This window comes from Calliopsis andreniformis, chromosome 1 (genome assembly GCF_051401765.1).
Source record: "Calliopsis andreniformis isolate RMS-2024a chromosome 1, iyCalAndr_principal, whole genome shotgun sequence".
Classification (NCBI taxonomy): domain Eukaryota; kingdom Metazoa; phylum Arthropoda; class Insecta; order Hymenoptera; family Andrenidae; genus Calliopsis; species Calliopsis andreniformis.
This window is the reverse complement of record NC_135062.1, coordinates 2,892,402-2,915,242: the sequence shown is the minus strand read 5'-3', so window position 1 is coordinate 2,915,242 and position 22,841 is coordinate 2,892,402. Positions and strand designations below refer to the sequence as shown.

General features: G+C 36.2%; 1 protein-coding gene and 1 long non-coding RNA gene across 2 annotated transcripts; both read right to left on the bottom strand.

Moving 5' to 3' along the window:
- Positions 1-250: 250 nt before the first annotated feature.
- Positions 251-2,936, bottom strand: LOC143188627 (uncharacterized). The gene is made up of 2 exons (XM_076392980.1): positions 2,326-2,936; positions 251-1,589 (listed from the first exon to the last, which is right to left on the bottom strand). The coding sequence occupies exon 2, from the start codon at positions 1,556-1,558 to the stop codon at positions 260-262; it is 1,299 nt and encodes a 432-aa protein (XP_076249095.1). The 5' UTR covers positions 1,559-1,589; positions 2,326-2,936; the 3' UTR covers positions 251-259.
- Positions 2,937-17,860: 14,924 nt separating this feature from the next.
- LOC143182627 (uncharacterized) lies at positions 17,861-22,841 on the bottom strand. The gene is made up of 2 exons (XR_013002498.1): positions 22,707-22,841; positions 17,861-18,087 (listed from the first exon to the last, which is right to left on the bottom strand). It is a non-coding gene; the product is annotated as an uncharacterized LOC143182627 (long non-coding RNA).

Sequence of the window (22,841 nt, the reverse complement as noted above, 5' to 3'; positions counted from 1 at the left end):
CTTTCTTTTATCATATATTTTAAACACAAACGTATCAAAAGCATTTACAAAACAGTAACTATGTATGTATATAATATGTACAATACTGAAACATGTTAAACAAATTCTTTTATCCACTAATTTCTCTTTGAGGCTTAATAATTTGTTTGTCAATATGAACTGCTTGAGATAATAAATTTTGGAACACATCATCCAGTTCAAATAATGGCCTCTCAATTGATTATAAGGATTTTTCTATATCTGCAGATCGTTTAATTCTTCAAAATAGAAATTTTTGAAGTTCAGTGAAATTATTAGTCACTGAATAACCTCCAGACATTCTTACCTTCTTCTTTCGAAGTGCATCTTTTACTAATCTTCTTCTACGTTCCTCTTCTGTTTCAATAGCTGATCTAGTAAACCTCATTTCTCTAACTCTCAAAGCATTTCTTCTTAGTCTTTCTTTTCTTTCATCTTGTGTTTCTTTAGCATATTGATTAAGTCGAGCTTCCCTTCGTTTTGCAGATTCTTTATTTAACCTTTCCCTTCTCTGTTCTGGAGTTTCACTGGCATATAATGATAGTCTTTTTATTCTCCTTCTTTCTGCTTCACGATCTAATCTTCTCCTTCTATCTTCAGGTGTCTCATTGTACATTCGATATTCTCGTTTTCTTGCAGCTTCTGCATCCAACCTTTTCCTTCTTTGTTCTGGTGTTTCATAATACATTCTCATTTCTCGTCTCTTTGCTGCCTCTTTTGCTAATCTCTGTTGACGTTGGTCTTCGCTTTCTTGGTCATGTAATTTTCTCCTTTTCTCTTTCATGCATTCTGCTTTTCTTTGTAGTTTCTCTTTGTAATCCTGCAATGATTTTATTTTTAACTGCCTTTTAGATATTTTAGGTTTAGTTTCTTTGATAATTTCTGATAGTTGCTCTTTCTGTTTCATTAGTGGTGTTATTGTGGCCTCTATGTCAATAGGAACTTCTACTGCTTCCTTAGAATTTTTGAATACTTTCAATCTAAAATTGTTTTCATTATTGACATTACAGAGCCATTGTGTGCTAAAAACTGCTTCTTCATTTAGTTCATCTTCCTTTTTTATACGAATATTTAGTCCCAAAAGTTCACTTGGTATAGTAACTGTGGAAATATTATAGTTACAAGTTTGTACTTGTACATTTTGCTCTATAAAAACTTCAGAAATGTGATTTGTTGGTTTTTGTATTTCTATATTTACACTTTCATAATCTAAATTTTGTAAATACACAGAATCACTCAAAACACTGTTGATAGTACAATTTTCATTTGGTTTTATTGTATTTAAGGTAGAATTTAAATTGTCTAAATCATCTGAGTTTTGTATATAATCTTTGCTATTTGTATTTAATTCTTTGTTGTTATTAATTGCATTATATCCTTTGTTTTCTTTAATTTCAATTGCACAAAAATGTTGAGCTGCATTGATTATTTCAATATCATTCAAATCTATTTCTTGTTCATCAATCTCTTCTTTAATACAAACAGGAAAGAAGTCTATGGAACAATTTTTTACTCGTACAATGTTTTCATTCAATTCCATGACCTCATGTCCGAATAAACAACAGGAGGTACTGAAATTATAAAAGGCCAAGTTAGCATTAAAAATTTTTAATAAGAATATTTATAGCAATACAATATTGAAGAACAATTATTAAAATATATTGCAGGAGTTGCATGATATAAAGAAAACACAGTTAAACACGAAAGCGTAAATTCACGATTACAAAAGTATTTTGCATGACAAAATTACTTGAAAGACTGGAATTGTTAATAATTCACATAATTATTATTTTCATGTACATAAGAAAGTGCTAAAATATAACTTTATATTCCTTTACTTTCTTTCCTGTGTGACTAGTGGTATCTTAATGTGAGGTTATGAAAAATTTATTTTTATTATTCTATTATTATATGTATATATATGTATATATATGTATATATACATACATGTATATATGAAAAGGAAAAGTAAGAAATTTTAATAACTATTTTCTCGTACTATTAACAATTACTCATCATTAATACATAAAATTTATATTATATGACAGTACAAAAAAATTATTTAAATCATGTTTGTAAATATTTCTTTCATTACAAATTTGAATAAAACTAAACTTTACGAGAATTACACTAGTATATTACTGCTCCAATTGTTAAAAAGAAGTCTACGTATAATCAAATATTAATATTTTCTATGTATTAATATTTTCTTTTGAAATAATATCTGAATCAGATTTTCATTTTAGAAAGATATTAAAATTTAGTTTTGAAGTATTGGGTGAAGTGTCATCAAAAAACAAATTTCACCTGTATATCGTCTGCTTATGACAATTAATTCGGAAGCGATACTGCAAGTATTAAAACATATTTGCTATAAACCGCAGACTCTTAGTTATTTTTGTTTCCTTAAATATCACATATCAGTATAATATAGTGAACTTCTTGAGTTGATATTCATGAGTGTGGCTGGTTTACTTTATATGATGTTAATTCGCACGTCAGGCTATTTGCCGCTAGTCTGTTCACCTCGTTCGCCATTACATTTATTCGCTATCGACTGCGCTTATTGCGCTTGTGCAAAAAGCACAATCATTCGCTGATTTTTGTTATTTAGGAAAATTAATCAATGTTTTTCGTTATAGCTTGTTGAAAATGAATGAAGCAAAAGTTAAAAGTGATAAAAAAAATCATTAATGATGACACGCATGCGCAAACCAAGTAATTGAATTGTGTCAGTATCACGACACGCTATTTGGTACTACTAACCAATACGGTTATGTTATTTCTTTATAACTTGTGCTTCTTCTTGATACAGCAATCTATTTGTCTTTTATACATTTCAAATTTTGAAAAAACAAAAGAAACAAAATGATTGTGACGTATGATAATAGTTCTATTCTGTCAAGATCACCTCATCTTGCAGTTTTAGGGAGATACGACCTATGTTGTTTAGTCACGCCATTACTTCAACATTTAACAGCTGACAGATACCTTCACATGTCACATCCAAATTAAGTGGAGGTTCAGATACTGGGTAAGAGGCAGATACATATGTAATACATTTCTGCCGTACAGATATAATTTGTATGGAAAATATTTCTATGAAAATGGATGTGATTATTAAACAGTTTTGAAAAATAAGGGATGACAAAGAGTATTTTTTAAAATAGACAAATAATATTAATTATTCAACGAATGTGAACTGTAATATATTGTCAACATAAAAATATTAAAAATTTTATCTAAATTTTATATATAGCACACACTAAATAAGGAGAAGAGCATACAGGGTGATCAGCTTAACTGGAAACCCTGAAAGTGTTGCGTTTAGCGGTAAGAAACCGAAGTGATGCTACCACAAGAACTGCAAGAGGTCTGCAGTCGTTCTTTCCGTGTCGGTAATATGACAAAATTGTTTCGAATTTTGCCTATATCACGGCACATACGAGTATACAGGATACACCGGACATTAAATAGGCTTTTGTGTTTCATGTTCTGAAATATCGACTTCTCGAAAAAACACTGGTTTTCGAGCGCCCCCTACGATTTTCGAGCGCCCTCTGCGATTTTCGAGCGGTGGATGTAGAAAAAACATTGCGTTTTCATCACTGGCGCTGGTAATGCCAGTAAACGAGAAAATATGCCTACCATACTACATGTTATACAAAGTGTCCTGCTAAACTATTCATCTTATTCATCTCTATAAAATTATAGCGAAAAGTATGTAGTTTTATTTTAGTAAGCGAAAATGCTATTTACAAGGAATGTATTGTTGCAAAAATCTTATATCAGAGTGGTAATATATTTAATCTAAATGAAATGCTTAATTTTTTATTGTTAAATTCAATGGAATACGCAATTCTACATAAAAGTACTAACAAGGGAACAACCCGAAGTGTGAATGTCCGATTTTGATGAAACTTGGCATGATTATAAATTAGCTAAAAATATTAACACGTATCTTTTTTATCTGGTAGTATTCACGTTGAAAGGGTGACTCCAAAGTTGGGAGTAGAAAACATGTTTGGCTTAACATCTCGAAAACTATTGCGTCTAGTGAAATAGTGTAAATGGGGCAATTGCATAGTTTTCAACGACGAATCCACATTTTTACAAATTTGTGTCAACCAAAACACAAAATACGGAAAAATAGAATTTTTAATTTTTACACTATAAACTAAATAATAGCAATCCTAATTAGATTACATTTTATGCGAAATTGAAGTCTGAAACGAGTGGCTTTATGAAAAACATATATCTTTATATTGCTTTCATAGTTATATTGTTCACTAGACGAATAAATAATAACGCCATTAGTGAGTACTTGCAATGTCTCGTACTCGTTGCAAACAGATTGATGGGTTCAGTATCGGTGACTTTTGCATACATGAAAATCTAGAAAATGAAGATGGTTTATAAATAATTTTTTATCAATAATTATTTACCACATTCAAACAATTAGAGTTTCGCCAATTTGATTGGCAGTATTTTGAGAAAATAGTTATATAATAACTTATATAACGTACGTACTACACGAAAATCTTCATTGGTTACAAATCTAATGCTTTTAAAATTATTATTTTTTAATGTATTAATTAATTTTACTTAATCATTTTCTAGAAAAAAAAGTATTGCCATATTTATGTCAAAAAGCCATTGAGTTTTTCGACATAAAAGGATTAATACTTTCTTGCAGAGAATGACCAGCTGGATCAATTAGTGTATTAACAAACATTTTCATCCATTCAAAAACAAATTGGTGAACTTGATACGTCGTCCTCTATACGTTCACTTACGAAAAACCCAGTGTAAGAAAATAAAAAATGTACGGAATTTTACAATGAGTGTATTTTTAAAGCGCTGGATACAATGATTTAGAGGTTTGCCCAAACTCGGGCCTGTTATCGGTTCGTTTGTTTAGTCGCAAACGCTCCAATATACTTTCAGGCTGCCTCATCGAAGTTTCCTAACACTAATTATGTTAAATTACGTACCCTTTGAAATCATAATAGTTTTTAATATTTATTTAATAGTTTTTACTAGCGTTTAATAGTTTCGGAGATATAAATGTAAATGTGACGGTCGATTTAAAAATTGGCAAAAACTGTGAACTTTGAGGGCTTGTATTTCTTAAATAATTTGAAATGATCAAAATGATGACTTAACCCCACTCACTGCCCCCTTTGTTGTACATGCTCTACAATATATTATTTTAATATCATCAACATCTTTTACATCGAGATACAAAAGTGATCGAGTTGACGTGGAATGGCCCATACCCAAAACTTTAAACGCGTTTATCTTAAAACTACTTTTTCGAAATTGGCGTAGAGGATAGTTTTAAAACTATTCAACTGATTTAGTTGTTCTTTTGCATGCGTCTACATAAATATTTTCCCCATAAATTGAAAGAGCACTTATAGTTAAATTCTTGTTACAACAAAAAGTTTTCGTTAAAATTGTTACCTCTTCTTCAAAGTATCCCTGTTTCTTTAATTTTGCATTATTTTCTTTAAAACTAGATTCAACCAATACGTACCTATACTTATAAAGGAAATAATTTACATTTTTTGTTTTGAACAAATACAAATGGCGTTCGGTTCATTGCACGTCGACATACCGTAGGATTTTAAAGCCCACAATAAATATTAATATCATTCTTAAAAGAAAGATTTATTTTTGCCATAATAATATTTTTTATGAGCTTATACGCATTTAAAAAAAATTATTACAATAATTAATAAAAATTAATACAATTTTAATACAGAACAAATGTTCTGATAAATAATAATTAATGTTTTACCATTTCTTTTTATCGTTATTACAGAAGGCTTCTTTCAATCTACACAAAAACCATATACAGCGTGTGCATGAAGGTGCCGAGCGTTTCCCGTAAAGATACGTAGTAATATAAATCAATGTGGCGATTACAAAAGCAATTTGTAATTTGCAAAAATATAATTGTTTTCTCTTGAGCTACTCCAACTGTTGTATTTTCTTTTAACGTCAAGTACGTAGGAATTACTTGTAATATCCATTTCAGATGATTAAATATTTTGTAAAGCACTAAGCGAATTTGAAAAAATAAATACATTCTGTTCTTTGTTGTTCAGAGCAATTCTGCTGTAAATACAGATACCATTTTGTTAATGCTTTTACTAACTTTTTAGTTGAGTTACGGGCTTTTGTGTCTTTTTTTAAATACACTATTATAGCTTTTAATTGCTTTGTTCGCAGATGAATGACTGTTTGATAAAACTTTTACGAAATGAGAATTGCACAAATGTCTTGTTTGTTTTTTAATTGGTGGAAGTTTAGCTTCCGCCAGTAAGATATTGGTAAGAGGAGTACTTTGGTAATCTAGACAATTGTAATCACCATATTCTGTATTTTCTCGAGTTTATCGATAATTTTCTTGGTTTCTGAGAGGTACACAAAACAACCATACTCAATGATAAGACATTTTTCGAAGAAATTTGATGATTAATGCTTTCATACACTTTTTAATAACAAAGTCGAGCTGCGGAATGAATGACATATAATCAAAGATAACATCTAGAAACTTTACAGATTCATTTAATTTTATACTATAATTGTTAATTATAATTTCTGTACTTCCTGGTTTTATTTTTTTGTTATTGAAATGGATTAAAGTTGTTTTAGCTGGAGAAAGATCAAGACCCAATTCCATTAGATTATATTCAATTGATTTAGAAGCTTTTTCCATGGTGCCCTTTCCTCTGTTGGTATTTGAAGCTTTAAGATAAATTGATATATCGTCGGCAAATTGGAAAATGGTAGCACTTCTTAGTAAATTATTGCCAAGATTTGCAGTATATAGTATGTATAACAAAGGGTTTAGGACACTACTCTGAGGAACATCCTTATGTTGAAGCCTATAATTTGAACTTTGGTAGTTTGTATATATGCGTCTTTCACGAGATAAAAATTTTACAAATTTTAAGACGTTTAATGAGCAGCCCACTGAAGTAAGCTTAGTTAATATGTTAGTATTGACATTATTAAATGTCGCTTTTATATCCAAAAAAGTGGCTAGAATCTCTTTTTTTGGAAAAGACCTTGTTTACTTGTAGTGTTAAATTCAAGGTGCTATTTATGTAAGATTTGCCTTTTCAAAAATCGTGTTGACTATTTAGAATTTGATTATGATATTCGGCTCACCACTATAATCTATTGAGAACTAAAATATTTGCCTTTTCGAAAATCGTGTTGACTATTTGGAATTTGATTGTGATATTCGGCTCACCACTATAATCTATTGAGAACTAGCGTTTCAAAGTGTTTATATAAACAGGATGACAGCAAAATTGGACAAAGACTTTTTCCGTCGGCTTTTTTTATAAACTCGATGAAGGATTGTTAAGGGGGTAATCTTTTTCTTGGAACATTTGATTATAAACAACTAGTAATAACAGCCTGCATTTAATAGCAAGGCTTTTTAAGATTTCATAGTCGATGCCATCCAACCCGGGAGCTGATTTTATTCTTTTTTGATTTGGGGCGGTGTTAAATTCAAGAAAAGTAAAGTGTGTATCAAAAAATTCATTTAGAGAGCATGATGAAACCCAGTTGGGATTTGTTTAGACTTATAGACGACTTATCTTATTTAGACTGTTTTCAATTCCATTTTCTGATTGGAGATTTTCGGTCCAGTGCTGATGCATTGTTTTAACCCACCTATCCTTAAATATTTTGCACATGTTCTATACATATATTGGATCTGTTCCGAAGTTTATGCTTTTATTACATTTCTTGAAGTTTTCCTTTCTTTTAGTCTTGAAGTTTTTCTTTTCTAGAGCACTTATTCTCTTGTAATTTATTAAATCGATGAAGTTGCCAGTGTAGTCCCATTTTTTATATGCCACATACTGAAGTCTCTTGACCTTGTCGCACTCTTAGTCGCACCAAGGAACTGGATTCTGCATCTTGAAGTGACTATCCTTTTTTACAGGTGTGCTAACTGCTAAAGCCTTAGTTATTTTTTTGTACAAGAAATTTATATTTACTATTAGGAGATAGTTCTTTATATTCCTGAGAGAGAAATTCCATATAATAAGTTTCCAGCGTACTTGAGAATAGGGGCCAGTCTGTGCGAGTAAATTTTATTTTGAAGGATTTCTTTTTATAATAGCTTTTTTCAATACTAACATTAATGAAAATAGGGAAGTGACCACCAAGTTTCATTGCAAACTTTTATGTTTATTTTATTGGAAATACTAACAGTTGAGAAGATTAAATTAATATTTAATTTTGTATTTCGACTAACGTCAATGTGTTTCTATATGTTGTAAAAAAATAAATCGTATTATATAAGAGCAGTAGTATATAAGCGCGACAGTCCTTTGGTGTACTCGCTATGGTCCAGGCGCGTATGCGAGGAGCGGGACCCCCGGGGCAGGCCACTCCTCTCCGGCAACGATCATTCGGCATCGCGGAGATTTCCGTAGGACTTCCTATGGCTCTTGTCGCCTGGGCAACGATCTCCAGACTCGCCTCCACTCTCGTCTTCCTCTTGAGCCACCGTAGAAGAGCAGCACCACGGCACCATCTCTGGGGTCGTATTCGACAGATTTTTTCTGGTTTTCCGCGGAGACGGCAAGTCTCTCAACTCCAAGGCTGGAGGGCCCCTGTACTATCCGGTGCTAATACTACATCTGAATCCGGAAACTGCATGTCCGGGGGACCGAGACGACCACGGGGCCTCTCAGGTTCCTTCTACGGCCCTGAAACGTTGTGTGCGCTCGGCACGAAGTCACCCGAAATTAGTGGCAATTCGAATTTACGGTATTTTCCTCCAGGTGGAGTTTGTCGGCACGTGTTCTGCAAGGGAGTTGTGCGGTCCTTCTTGCCACTAATTTCATTAAATTCACTAAAGCTGGGAACGGCGCTATGCACGTCACAGTATAAATATAATAATATTTTATATTTTTGAAAAGTTAAAAATGAAACTTGAAAAGTCTTTTTGAAAAGTTAAAAATCCTGGAAGAGAGATGATGTTTTCGGCTGTGAGCCAAGTTTCAACACAAATCACGACATCAGTTTTTTGTAGAATCGACTTATCTTCTAGTATATGTTGTTGTATACTTCTTGCATTCCAAAAGAGGATCTTTAAATTGTTATTGACTATTTTGTTGTCCATTTTTATTTAAGTTTTTATTGTGTCTAGAAGTAATTTATTATATTAGAAACACAAAATATTTGCTTACATGTCTACATTATCCGTTGTGCTATATTCCTTGCTGGATATATCTGTACAATTCTGGTTTTTCAAACGTTTAATAATTCTGGCGATGCGACTTTTTATTTTCCGTTCAATGAGAAGTTTCTTAACATCAGAAAGCATGAAGGTTAGAGCTGAAAGGTCGTTAGTGTACTTCAATGCGGTTGCTAGAATATTTATAGATATCAAGTGACTGTAATTGCATATGGACTTCATTTGTAGGGACTACTGTTTTGAACCTATTTTTTGCTTTCTTTATGACCTTTTTTATTTGTATGTTGTTTTCCTTGAAGAGTTGGGTTTCGGTGACGCTGCAATCGGAGCTGTTAGTACTTACTGTTATTATATTGTTCTTACATAGCTTAACAAGAGAAAAGGACAGTTTATTCTCTTACACTGATCGTAAAGAAAAACTTAGTACTCAGGCTTAAGTCTGTACAGTCTTTGCGTGCACGCTGCACTCTCTTTCATACACCTTGTTCCTGACCGGAAGTTTCCTAACCGCCTTGCTCACACTGGGCCATCTTCATGGCAGAATAGCGGAATGTTTGAATTACTCTCTTTTCTCAACAGTTACTAAGCTGGGGGCGAACCTTTTTGTTCCTGATGGTGAACGCATTTTGGAATCTGTTATCTTTGGTTGAGAAATCAATTTATATATTGCAGTTGATCTGTACTTAAGCTTGTAATCTTGTTTTTGTCTAGTATTGATGTGCCTAGTGTCGTGTTTGTATCTTTTGTTATGATGGGTATGTTTGTTTGAATCGTATCTGTGTTCTTGCAATATTTTGCAAAGTGTCCCGTTCCCTTACATAGGAAGCAAGTTAATTTTTCCGCAGATAGGTAGATCCGATAAACAGTATCGTCGTAATTTATCTGTAGTGTTTCCGGTAGTAATGATACTTCCTTTAGATTGATATACATTTGCTGACGAAAGCTTAATACGTAAGAATAATTTAGATTATTTAAGCCTGCTCTAATAAATTCTTAAGATTCTGGCTTGATATTAAATTTATAAAATTTCATTTTCTATAATATAATGCGGGGTTATTGGGCATACATTGAATAAAATGATCCGTTTCGTCAGTTTGTCTGCTGTCTCCTTGTTATTTATATGTTTTATATGTAAGACACTTTGGTGGCAGTTTTCTGTGGGTTTGAATCCATAATTGTCTTTTTTGCGATAGTTGGAAGTGCCTCTGTGGTCAGAGACACTTTCTTCCTGCTTTTTGTAACATTTAACAGACTTTTTATAGCACTTATTTTATAAAGTATATTTAGTGCTATAGTTTATAGAGCTTCGAATCTATTTATTTGTATGTAGCTTCATAATTATCCTTAAGTATTAGAATAATTATACTAAAATAATTATTATATGATTATACAAATGTAAACATACATATATGTCACCTGAGAGTAAGTAAAAATCAATGAAATCGAAACGTGTTTCTTCAGAAGAACCCCAAAATCCTATTTCCTTCGCATCTGACGGCGATCGGAGGTAGAACACACTAGCTGTCGCAAGCAGACGAAAGAGTGGAAACAGTAGTAAACTTGGAGGAGGATTTCTTTACAAGCGGATTTGAGCGTAAGGGAATCAATCTTATCAAACCTCGGGACCTTGTTTAGGCGTAGAGCCTTAATCGAGTACATGATATTATTGAAGAGGATGTAGAGCTCCTTGAAGTGGTGAGGGATAGTATGGTTATCGAGATAACGATTAAATTTGGCAATCTCTGCATCATAGGTAGAGGTAACTGTGAAGACATTGTCATACACTGTAGCAAAAGTGGAGGCAAACGCTTCGGCATGGTCCTTATCAGAAGGAACAAAAGTGCCATTAATTTTAAGAGTGAGAAATATGGGTGTAAGACCGAGTGAGAATTTTAAAACTTCTCAAAAAGGTGGGGTCAGTTCTTTTGAGAGATTTTAGACTATTTTTCCATTCCTTGAGTTAATTTCCTTAGAGAGTTGTTTGGTGAGGATTTTGAAGTATTGTATTCTTGTCCGTTGCCAATCCTTACGGGCTCTGCGCTGATTCTGATATAGGCAGTGAAGTAGGAATCGCTTGAGAAGTCAATTTGATCCTTGGAGGGGACATACGTGGAGGATTTTCGCAAATACGATTTGAGGAAAGAGTGTAAGGGAGAGATACCACTATCTTTATCAGCCTTGCATTGGAAGAAAATTTGTAACTGAAGGTTTTTCGTAAGTCTATTGTATATGCCCCAGTCAGTGGAGCGAATTCAATCAGGAGGTATCGTGGTATTTTTAGTGGCTTTTAGGAGTACTGGGCGATGACTAGTGGAGAAATCATTGGTGGAAAATTTTTAACTGCATAGTGTTAAAGGAGAGAGAGTTGTGGACAATGATGGCGAACCCGCTACCTGACCCGCGAGCGCGATAACCCCGGATGATTTTGTACCCAGGGATAGAACAGAGAGTACCCTGCTTGAACCACATCTCAGTGATAAGGACGATTTGCAGACAGTTTGCCTGGAAGGCGTTTATAAGCTCGTTTCTTTTGTTTATGAAAAAACTAGCGTTCCAAAGAATGAAGTTCGGGAGAATATTCATATTAGTCGAGGGACTGAGCAACTTCCATGTAAGTCATGGAGATGGAGAGTTAGGACGCGTGTTTGTTACTACTACCGACCACCTGTTTAATCTTTCGTACCCGTGCCGTTTGCACGGTCCTGCCTTTTGTAAAATGAACACCTATGGAAGATACTCGCCGTTTTATCTTTGCCTTGCCGTGAAGGCTAGATTCCTCTGCGCGTCCGGACCACGACCTTTCCTTGCCCTCCGAGCTAGTCGAGGTTTTCCGCCGTACCTGCGCTGCAAGGATAGCGTATTGTTGCCGATTTTCGTTGTAGTTGGCATGAAAGTGCCTGGCGCCCATCCGGACAATTGTTCTTCTGTCGAGCGACTTGCAGGGCGGATATGACGAAGTTATCATCAGGTTGTCCTGCCTCGAACTCATGGCAGCTCGACGTAGGAAAAGCTCTCATCCACCATCTCGCTGACAAAAGCTAGCCTGATAGCGCATTTCGATGTGTGGCATCTTCGTTGAGAAGTAATGCGACTGAGGCTGAGCTGTTGGCTTCGCTTGCTCGCCTAGATTTTGCGCATGCGCATGAGGCACGTCAGGAGAATTCCTGGTATGTTCAAAATGTCAGTGGCACTCATGTGAATTGTGGCAATACAAAGGAATATCAATTACAATTGGGAACAACGATATTGTCTTTAGCTGCAACGATAAGTAAATTGTTGTAGTATGAATTCGAAAAGTGCGGTCTCGCGAAAACCTGCATGAATAAGTAATAAATTTTAGTAACCAAAAACTAAATTTCAAACAAATTTCGAACATAAAATCGCACTCAATAGTTATTATCACTCATTCAAGCAGATTGTCATTTTTTGAAGTAGAAGATTTGATGGCGCTGTATCCCGTAAGGAGACGGGGACATTCGAGATGCAGGTTTCGGTATGCGTCATGGAATTTTCGGATTGCTTTAACTCGATTTCCGGCGCTTCTGTGTCGAATTCTTTAAGTTTTATGATGGGCCTAGCCATTATAACATTGGTTTCGTTGGAGTTATTAACATATATGTGTGCCTTTCCACTGTGGCTCATGTCCAAGGCATCTCTGGCATATACACCTGGCCTTAATTCTAGTCTAGGCACATAACGTTCGTTCTGTTCTGGATTGGCATCATTCATGTGGTGCAGTGAACTTGTTCTAGCAGGTATTTTGACTGGTTCCATTCAACAAAGGGGATGATAACTCCGTGGAAGTGGAGTTGGCGCTGGGGGTAAGCCACAGTTACATTTGCTTTCGTAAAGAATTCGGAGTCCAGGATTCCCTGGTGCTTGATCGAAAAATCGTCCGGTACGATGTGGAAGACAATTTCGTCGCCAAACAACCTCACCTTGAGGATACCTATTGTGAAGACGGGGTCGCTAGTGATTCCTTTTAATTGAATCCTTCTGCTGAAATCGATGTCTTAGCTAAATATTACAGCATGTTGTTTCAACAGGTTTAGCTCAGAACCGGTATCGATCATAACTTCGACCGTGGATCTGATTTGAGGCGCGCTAATCTTCACAGAGGGGACATTATCCGCAGGGCTCAATTGCATGACAACAATCCTTGCTGCTGGTTCGTTGTGTCGGGTTCTGCTGATATCATATACGCGGTCGGTATGCCCAGTCCACGGGGCGTATCATGATTAGCGTACCGTTACCGTAGCGTTCATGATTTAGCATGCGTTTCCGCTATTTGGAAATTACGTGGCCGATATTTTTGCAATAGCTGCATATTCTTGTCCTTGTTGGTTTCTGGAATTGGTGATTCGGTTTCGCTCATGACTGCAAAAGGGTCTTCGAAACCTCTTGGTTCCGTTCCGCATAAGGGTTCTGATAAAATTTCGTGAGCGATAGAGACTGGTTTGTGAGTTGCTTCTGCAAGCTCGAGCTTCATGACCCGTTTTGTCACACAGTTGACAGATCACTTTCGGAGTCTTTTCTTCGGTAAACCGTAAGCAATCTCTTTCCATCTGCTTGGTCACGAGAATGACCTGATCGAATGCCTCGTCTACGGAGCGAGGCTGGTTGAGTAGGAGTCTGGTTCTTAAAGATGGTGGGAGACAATCTAAAGGTCGCTTCTCATTGCTGTAACGGCCTCGTTCGGTCATAAATTGTGCGTGCTCGGCGAATTTTGTTCGAAAAGACGTTCCCACTAGGCGAGCATAGGTCGCTTAACGACGCTTCGAGCCACTCGAAAGGGTCGATTTTTACGAGCGTCCGAGCATGAGAAGCGTTCGGCGCTGGCAGCCACGGCTATATTCCACGCGAGCATCCGAGCATCCGAGCACCCGAGCACGCGAACAGAGTGAAGAGAGTGAAATTTGTAATTTTCAGCCTCATTTTGTATGCTATTTCTACAGATTACTTGCCTATAATATGCATATAATAAACAAATACCAAGTTTCTACTTAAAAACGAACTGTGCTCATTGATAGTCAGGATCAGCGTTGCCATCCGAAAGTCTCTCGATTCCCCTTACCTTTCCGTCCCTCGCCTAGCTGTGCTGCGGCGCCTGCCTTCGGTTGCCCCACACCTCTCACTGACGCTGATGCGTGCAGCGTGGGGCATGCCACCGGGTGTTCCGAAAGAACTGTATACTTATAACTGATTTGTGTAGGTTAGATTGTGTAGGTGATTGTGTATTGTTAAATAAATACAAAAGAAGCACAAAATAAGGCTTGAAAAATGTATTTCATTGTGTTATTACAATATTCTTATTTTACACATGTATTACACATTACATTACATTACATTACATTACACATACATACATACGTACATACGTACATACGTACATACATACAGTATACGACTTACTCTATATATACAAAGTTATTTACACAATTATTATATAAATCTTATAAATATAAACTGTACACATTTCTAATTATTATCATTACTATCGTGTTCACTAGTGTCTTCCTGTACAATACTAGATCTTAATTCTTGTGGTATTACAGTAATGTTGCGGACGAGAGCCGTTTCGTCTACACGGACGAGAGCTGTGATTTATCCCCACTACCTCGTTTGATACGTGCAGCCGAGAAACCAATTCTTGGAACCATCGCGTTCGAGCTGGACGCCCGAGAACAAGGACGTCATAAAAAACAACGATAGCATTAGGGATTTAAATAGGAAAAATTGAAATTTCTTATTCGCAAACGGATTTTTACGCAAGTAATACCAATCGATTCCTTGTGCTCTCCCGATTAAAATGATGTCAAACACAACATGATTCCGATTATTTGTAACAAAGGATACATAAAACTTGGTTTGTAGAACGAAAGGTCATGCTCATCGCGTTATGTAAACAGACCCGGGCGCGACTCTCGTCCGTGAGTGGTAGTCTATTTTAAGCACGACCAGTCCCGAGCGCTGCTCTCGTCCGTGAATGGTAGTCGATTCTAAGGCACGACTAGACCGGAGCGCGACTCTCGTCCGCGAGTGGTAGTCGATTCGACGAGCGCGGCTCTCGTCGTAGCATGTTAGAATGCTACGAAAAGTTCTCCAATTCACTAACTCCCTATTATTCTCTCATATTTTTGTGTTGAGTTATTTAATGACTGAAATTATTAAGAAAATGAAAGCGTAACACAAAAAGCACATAAGTTCCGTTTTAAATGTTTAAATATTTTTATTTTTTTATTTTCAATATCTTCTTTCCAACATCAATTAAATATAATATACATAAATTCTGTTAGCCAAATCGTCGTTTACTGTCATTTTCAGCTCGTAAAGAACTGATAGAAAAGTAACTTTGACGATTCTCCGTAACCGTCGCAGGGTTCCAACCTTTATTATTTAAATATCTTTATTATAAATAATAGGAATCATGTCGTATTTGATATCATTTTTAATGGGAGAGCACAAGGAATCGATTGGTGTTACTTGGGTGAAAATCTGTTTGCAAATAAGGAACTTCAATTTTTCCTATTAAATCTCTAATGCTATCCTTGTCTTTTCTGACGTTATTGATTTCGGGCATCGAGCTCGAGCGAGACCCTTTTTTTTGCTTCTCCGGTCGTGTACCAATTATCTCGGCGACCGAGAGCAAAGGAAGCCGAATCGACTACCAGTCGCGGACGAGAGTCGCGACCAGACCCGAGAGCGGCTCTCGTCCGCAACATTACTGTACTTCTTTCTTATACATGTATTTGTTAAAGTTTTTTAAGAAGTCATTACTTATGAAATAATTATGACATTCTGTCACTGTATTATGAAATTCTAATTTAATTCGTGCCAATACAGCAACTATTTGAGGTTGTAATCCGTTACGGTATGGCCTTTTTATTTCCGATACGAGAGAGAAAAATCTTTCAATCTCGGCGTTGGAATATGACAGTGACAAACATACTAATGCTAAATTGGAACTATTCTGAAATGGCCTCTGATCATTAGGCTCACGCATATTATTTATTTCTTGCCAAAATTTAATTATTTTTAACCCTTACAACCGTTTTTTTACATCGCCCTCACGAACGGTTAAAAAACCTAAGGTGTTTCATTCGTCATTGCATAGTGTTGCGTTGAATTTTGTACCGAATTTTTGTACAATACAATCTATTTGGTTCGTGTGTTTATTAATATCTAATGCAACAGAGGGCTCCAAAAATTCTAATGCCTTTACAAAATTGTCGTAAATGGCAATCTCTTTAAAGTTCCTTTGTACGCTGTCTGATAAAATTTCTGGCAGTTTTCAAGGAGTTTGGTAATATTTTGTTGGTCCTGGTTGTCTGTTGCCTGATTTTTAATTTCTTCTAATGTACTTTTTGCCTTTGCTCCAATGTATATCGACTCAAGTGGCAATAAATTTTTACGTTTACACGGATCAATTTCATATATATTTGGAGCTTCAGCAAGAATTGTGTAATTTATAAAATTATACCCTATTTCTTTTAGAAATTTGTTACAATATGGTAACAGTGGTATAAATTAAAAGATCAGAAGCTTGAAAAATTGTATTAAATTTCGTAATAATACCTATTGTAAAATCTACGAATTGTAGGTACGCTTTAGTATATAGGAATCGAAAACTAGCCAATATCTCCAAAGATGTTTTTTTTGACTGAACTCCATCTGAAGCGTCTGATAATTCTGATTGAGATTGTGATTGTGACGCAGTATCAGATTCCGATTTATTTTCGGACTTGTCACTGACTTCTGTTTCGAAAAATTTCTTTAGTGCGTCCCATTGTTCGAGTACTCTATGAACGCATTCAGATAATGCTAACCATTTGGTTCTAGATGGCTGAATGATCTTATGTTTCACCAGATGCATTTTTTCTTCGATTTTTTCTAATCGTACCTGTCTCTTCGGACTTCTTGAAATATAAGTATATATTTTATGTAATAATTTAGCCACAATTTTCGGTAGATACTTGCATGCATCGGAGGCAAGTAGGTGCATATTATGACAAATACATGGAAAAACTGCTATATTTGGATTTTCTTATAAAAGCAAACGAACTAACGATTTGTTCTTCCCCAACATTACGCTAGCATTATCGGTTGAAATTCCAGTTATATTTTTTAAAGATGAATCATTTTTGTCCATAGAATAGTGCAAATATTTGTATAGGCTTTCTGCATTCGCTTCCTTAATTTTAACATAATCTAATAAATATGGCTGTATATTGCCTTCATGCACGTACCGTACCAAAATGCATAAAGCTTTTATGCCGGCTAAGTCCGTGCTTTCATCTATTAATATGGAGAACAATTTTTTTCTTAACAGTTTTGTTGTCCTCTTAACAATTGTTTTCCTAAGAACATTTTTAATTAATGCTATGATCTTAGACCGCTTGAAATTCATTTTTTTTAGAGTAAGACAATTGCAATCAGAATGTACTGTCTGAACCATCGGAACGATATGTTCATAAGAATTAAAACTCCTACTATGATGTACAATGTTTAGTACGTATCGTAACTCTGCCTTCTTAACTAAATCTGTATTTATGGCACTACCTGTAGGTTCACCTGAAGTGTCTTCTTGTTCTTGCAGTTCAGCTGCAGTCATACAGACACGGTGACTTTTACTACAACTGTGTCGCATAAGCTCTTGCTTACCAGCTTGCAGTGTTTTATTACAAGACATTTCGCTTTATCCGGCCTTCCTTCGCATTTGGCCAACCACGGCATAAAAGAAGGTTCTGATAGCCACGAATCGAGAAACTTCTTTGGCCACTTCTTTTTCGGAGCTGGTGGATGCATGCTGCTACTGCTGGTATCAGTATCTGCTTCTGTATTTGTGGATAAATTTTAGATAACTAAGCCATTTGTAAAACATATTTACTAGGGGTGTGCGACAACCCGACATATCGGGAAGGGATCGGGTCGGGTCGGGTCGGGTTCCCGAAAATTTCGGGATTCTCGATTCTAACGACATTTCCGAAAATGTTCGGGACTCTCGAAAGTATCGGGATTCTCGAAAGTATCGGGATTCCCGAACATGACTCGATTACCGCTACATTGCGACACTTCATTATTGTTAGTACTTCGGAAAGTGAATGTTTGGAATATATGACATCTGTGTGTTAGTAACACGAATATTATGATTTGTGTGACCTGATGTAAACAAACTTGTGATCCCGATACTTTCAAGAATCCCGATATTTTCGGGAATCTCGATACCTTCGGGATCCCGTCCCGATCCCGGAAAAATTTCGCGTCCCGAGCCGATCCGACATTTTCAGGTTCTCGCACACCTCTAATATTTACTAGGGGTGTGCGGGTACCCGAAAATACGGGTACCCGAGCCTCGGATCGGGTTGGGTAGTGATCAAGACGAGTCGGGTAGTGATCAGGACGGGTTGGGTCGGGTTCCCGAAAGTTTATAAAGTTCGGGTACTCGCGATTTCGGGAACCTGAAATTGTAGTCGGGTCGAGTCGAGCCGACGCCGACGCCGGAGTCGGTGCAAACTTTAGAGGAGGCATGACGACAAAAGATACGTAGATCATAGGCGATCTTATGCTAAAGCGCTGAATAATTTATCTATGCATTTTTTGTTCAAGAACGAAGTAAAATTCGTGAATAATATGTGTCTATTTTTTATATTACAGTTCTGGGATTTCAAAAAGAAAATTCGCAGGTGGAAGTATGGGAGAAGCTGCGGTCGGGGTCGCGACAGCAACCGCGGTCCAGGCCGGAGGGGAAGAAGGGGGGAACGAGGGGGGATTTAATTATAAATTATTATAATTAAAAAATAAATATATTAAATTAATGTATTTTTAGCAATGTCTCCTTTTATTTTGTATATACCTAGACCTAACCCAGACCTAAGAACATATAAATATCATAAACAATTTATATTCTTTATTTTTAGTTTATTATTGCATGTGGAATCGCTCTTTCTCGATTGTATCAACTTGTACATAAACTTGTTTTAATTTAATTTTTCGTACAAAATACACAGAGAATATCATCGTTTGATTTTTAAACTCATCCCTCAAAGTTTCATAAAAATTTTTGGAGATCTCACTGAAGAATCTCCTTCCGAGTCGAAAAGTGAAAATATCTATATCAAAAAGGCTGTGTGTGCCTCGTTGCGCTTGCCGGTGACTTGGACCTAAGCGTTTCAAGCTTCTTTCCGAATTTTTCCGAAGCTGTCCGAAGCGGTCCGAACCGCCGAGCTCACTTTCTGTTCGATCCTTACAATGTCACTCGGAATGACTTTTCATGGAACTTCTTGTGGGACATGAACGAAACACGCAGCTCGTATAGTTGCATGTGCAGTGCTGCGTCAAATTCTCGAAACTCGCGTGCCAACTCAGGGCAGCATGGGCCTCCTGATTAGGCACTGCCTGGTGTATTCAAGCGGAACTAAACATGTCAGTTTTTTACTTTGTTTTATCTCTAACCTAGCAAAAAACACTGCCAAATCGCGCCGACGGTATACGTCCTTATATTGACAGGTTTTGAGCTGGAAAAGGGCTCATTCGATAGAGGAAGGTTCAATCTAGCCCGCGCTGGTCATTATTTCGCTCAGAACAATTTCTAAATTAGCTAACAATGCTTACATTTCATGGCTGTGAATTTGTCGATTTTTGTTTTACTTTGAACACTCATATTACTGAACATCAGCAGAATCTGATTAAATAATGACCAGCGCGGGCTAGATTGAATCTTTCTCTATCGAATGAGCCCTTTTCCATCTCATAATCTTTCAGTATTAGGACGTATACCGTCGGCGCGTAAACCTCTGTTTTTGTTTAATTTTGTCGGTTATGTCACCGCCCAGACATATCTGATCCTAAACCCTTAAACCGTGGATTTATCAGCATTGCATGAACAAATATTTTGTTCTTTACAATCAGATCAAAACGCATCTACAAGCAAAATATTACGTTGCAAGTATCTTTTCATTGGTTTGTGACTCCATGAAATAAAAAGTAACGGAATTACCTTCAACGCTTTATACAAATTATTAGAAAATTCTAAAACTATTTCGGATTGTGCTTTATCTGGTTTAAGTACATTCAGCAGACCAATGTACATTGGTAGATATTGAGATAATGTAGGATAATTTTCTCCACTCATTATCTCGGTGGCTTCTTTTACTGGTTGGAGGACAATTACTATGGCATCTGCGAGTTTCCATTCATCGGCACTTAAATTTTCCGGCATATTTTCGTCACACAATGTCATGCTTAAAGATCTTCGTAAAAGTATTAGTCGTTGTAACATAGCATTCATTGAATTCCATCGTGTATCTACGTCCTGTATTAATTGAAGAAACTCTTCATGGGCATTATTATTTTCAAAGGTATGACAGTCAAGTTCAGTTTTTTAAACGGAACTATATCCTTTTTTCAGATCATTGTGTAGTGCGCTTCAAGACAAATTCAATGACATACAAGTTATGTATCTTTTTTCAAATGGTTTTCGAGATATTGCGTATGATTTTACAGAACACATAACATATGTAAACTAAAAAACAAAATATTAATTTTTACGAAAGTTTTCAAGAAATTACCTTCTGCCATGTCTGCATGTATTTGACTTCTAATATCCTTTTTTAAATCTTCATACATTTGAGGTGTAATACTTCTTGCAAATGTTGAACGATTTGGAATTTCATACCGTGGTTCGGCAGTATTTAGTAAGAATCGAAAGCCGACATCGTCAACAATAGTATACGGCTGCATATCTAAAGCCATCATACGTGCGATTGTTTGGGTTAATTGTTTCGCACGTGCAGAATCTTTATTTAAATATGCTCTATCTTGTCTGGAAATATTTTTCTGTGGTTCTCTAATTGTACCTGTAGGTTTATCTATTATTTCTTTATATTTGGACTTCAAATGTCGCATAAGACCACTAGTGTTACTATATTTTATTTGAAACACTTGCGTACACAATGAACATTGGGCTTTAAACCGATTAAGTTTTTTAAAATACTGCCAAACGAGACTTCTGTTTCGTTGTTCTCGTGGTAGAATATCACTATCATCACCATCTTGTGCTGGTACGTCAGTTTCTATACTATATTCCACAGGAATATGCGACATAGCACTTTCTTTAATTGAATCAGTTTATACAATATGTACGTTTACACTGTATGATATACTCAAGACAACTGAGTAAGTTAACGCGTTGTTCGTGTTCCGTTCGAAGAGGCAATTGCGTTTATTGCTGCCAGATGTGGGAATCCGAGTTTCTTTTAAATACCTTGTGTATTCATCCGTACTTTCAAAAATTCTACATCTGGCACAATAATGTAATTTTATGCTTTCTTCGAGCGGAGTGTTCCTCCCTAATAACCATCGCGGGCCGTATTGCCCCGCAATCGGTGCCTTCGTCAGCTCATCCTCTTCGAACTCAGAGGGTTGACGCTGACTCGCGGGACAATAGGACCATAAAAACATTCGGAAAATACGCGCGTGGGCCTGCTCGAGCCACGCTATTCCGGGGTTCGTTCTTCCTCCCCAATTTCCGCAGCCTTCGACCTGAAGGAAAGGTCTCCTCCACCTTCGTCGCGAGGAAATCAGGGCGGTTCCTTTGCCCCCGTCAGGGTAACTAGGAAGACCTTCTTTCTTTGGGTCAAAGGCCAATCAGTGCCGGTTTGTTTTCGTCGTACAAAATCGGTGACGCCCTTAAAGTCGCGCGTTTTGGGGGATGTAAGGAGATGAAGAACGGACTCGGAAAAAACTGAAGGAGATGCATTCGAGTCTTGGATAAGAACGCAAGGAAAGAAGTCGGAGCCGTCCGAACTTCACCGCATCTAGAGTCGTCGTGCGGACTCACTGTCTTTCACTATAACATTTCACTGACGAAGTCCATTCGGAATTTGAAACAGCCACTCAAGATTAATTTGGCGAGTGGCAAGACGAGTGTCGTGAGTAAAACGATTAACCGCGAACCGAATAGTTCGTATTAACAGTCTTCGTTTGTAGGTATCGGGATTTAATCATTTACGCAGAAATGAAACAACTGTTTTTTTTCTAGACCTATCGAGGAAGAACCTAGTAGAATGTATTGTTATGTTTCGATTTGTAATAAACACTACATAGCTATTACTAGTCTAACTTACACATTGCCTCGCGACTCTCGTCGCTGCTTCACTAAAAACTTTCGCACATCAATACATTTGTTTGATTTGATGTTCTTCCTTAAAAAAAAGTCCCATATTTCGTACGTTTAAAGATTTTAGAAAAGATATTAGGAATAAAATACAAAACGATTTTATCAAAATCCGACTGAAAAATGATGAAAAAGATCCGAATTTAGTTTCGGGTACCCGAACATTACAAATTTTCGGGATCCCGACCCGATCCCGAATACAATTCCCAACCCGACCCGAACACTCCAAGTATTTACAAATAAATGTCTGCAAAAATATTAAGTAAACATATATATTACCTTCGCTAGATACAATATTCATTGCCTCACTGGAAATATTGGCACTAGGGCTTTCCACAGATTCAACCATATCACCTATTTATAAAATAATATGTTATACAATACATACAATAAGCATAATATATATGTCATAAT

What these genes read in the sequence shown, in the direction of transcription:
- LOC143188627 (XM_076392980.1), bottom strand. Translation starts at nt 1,558, where the DNA reads ATGGAATTGAATGAAAACATTGTACGAGTAAAAAATTGTTCCATAGAC.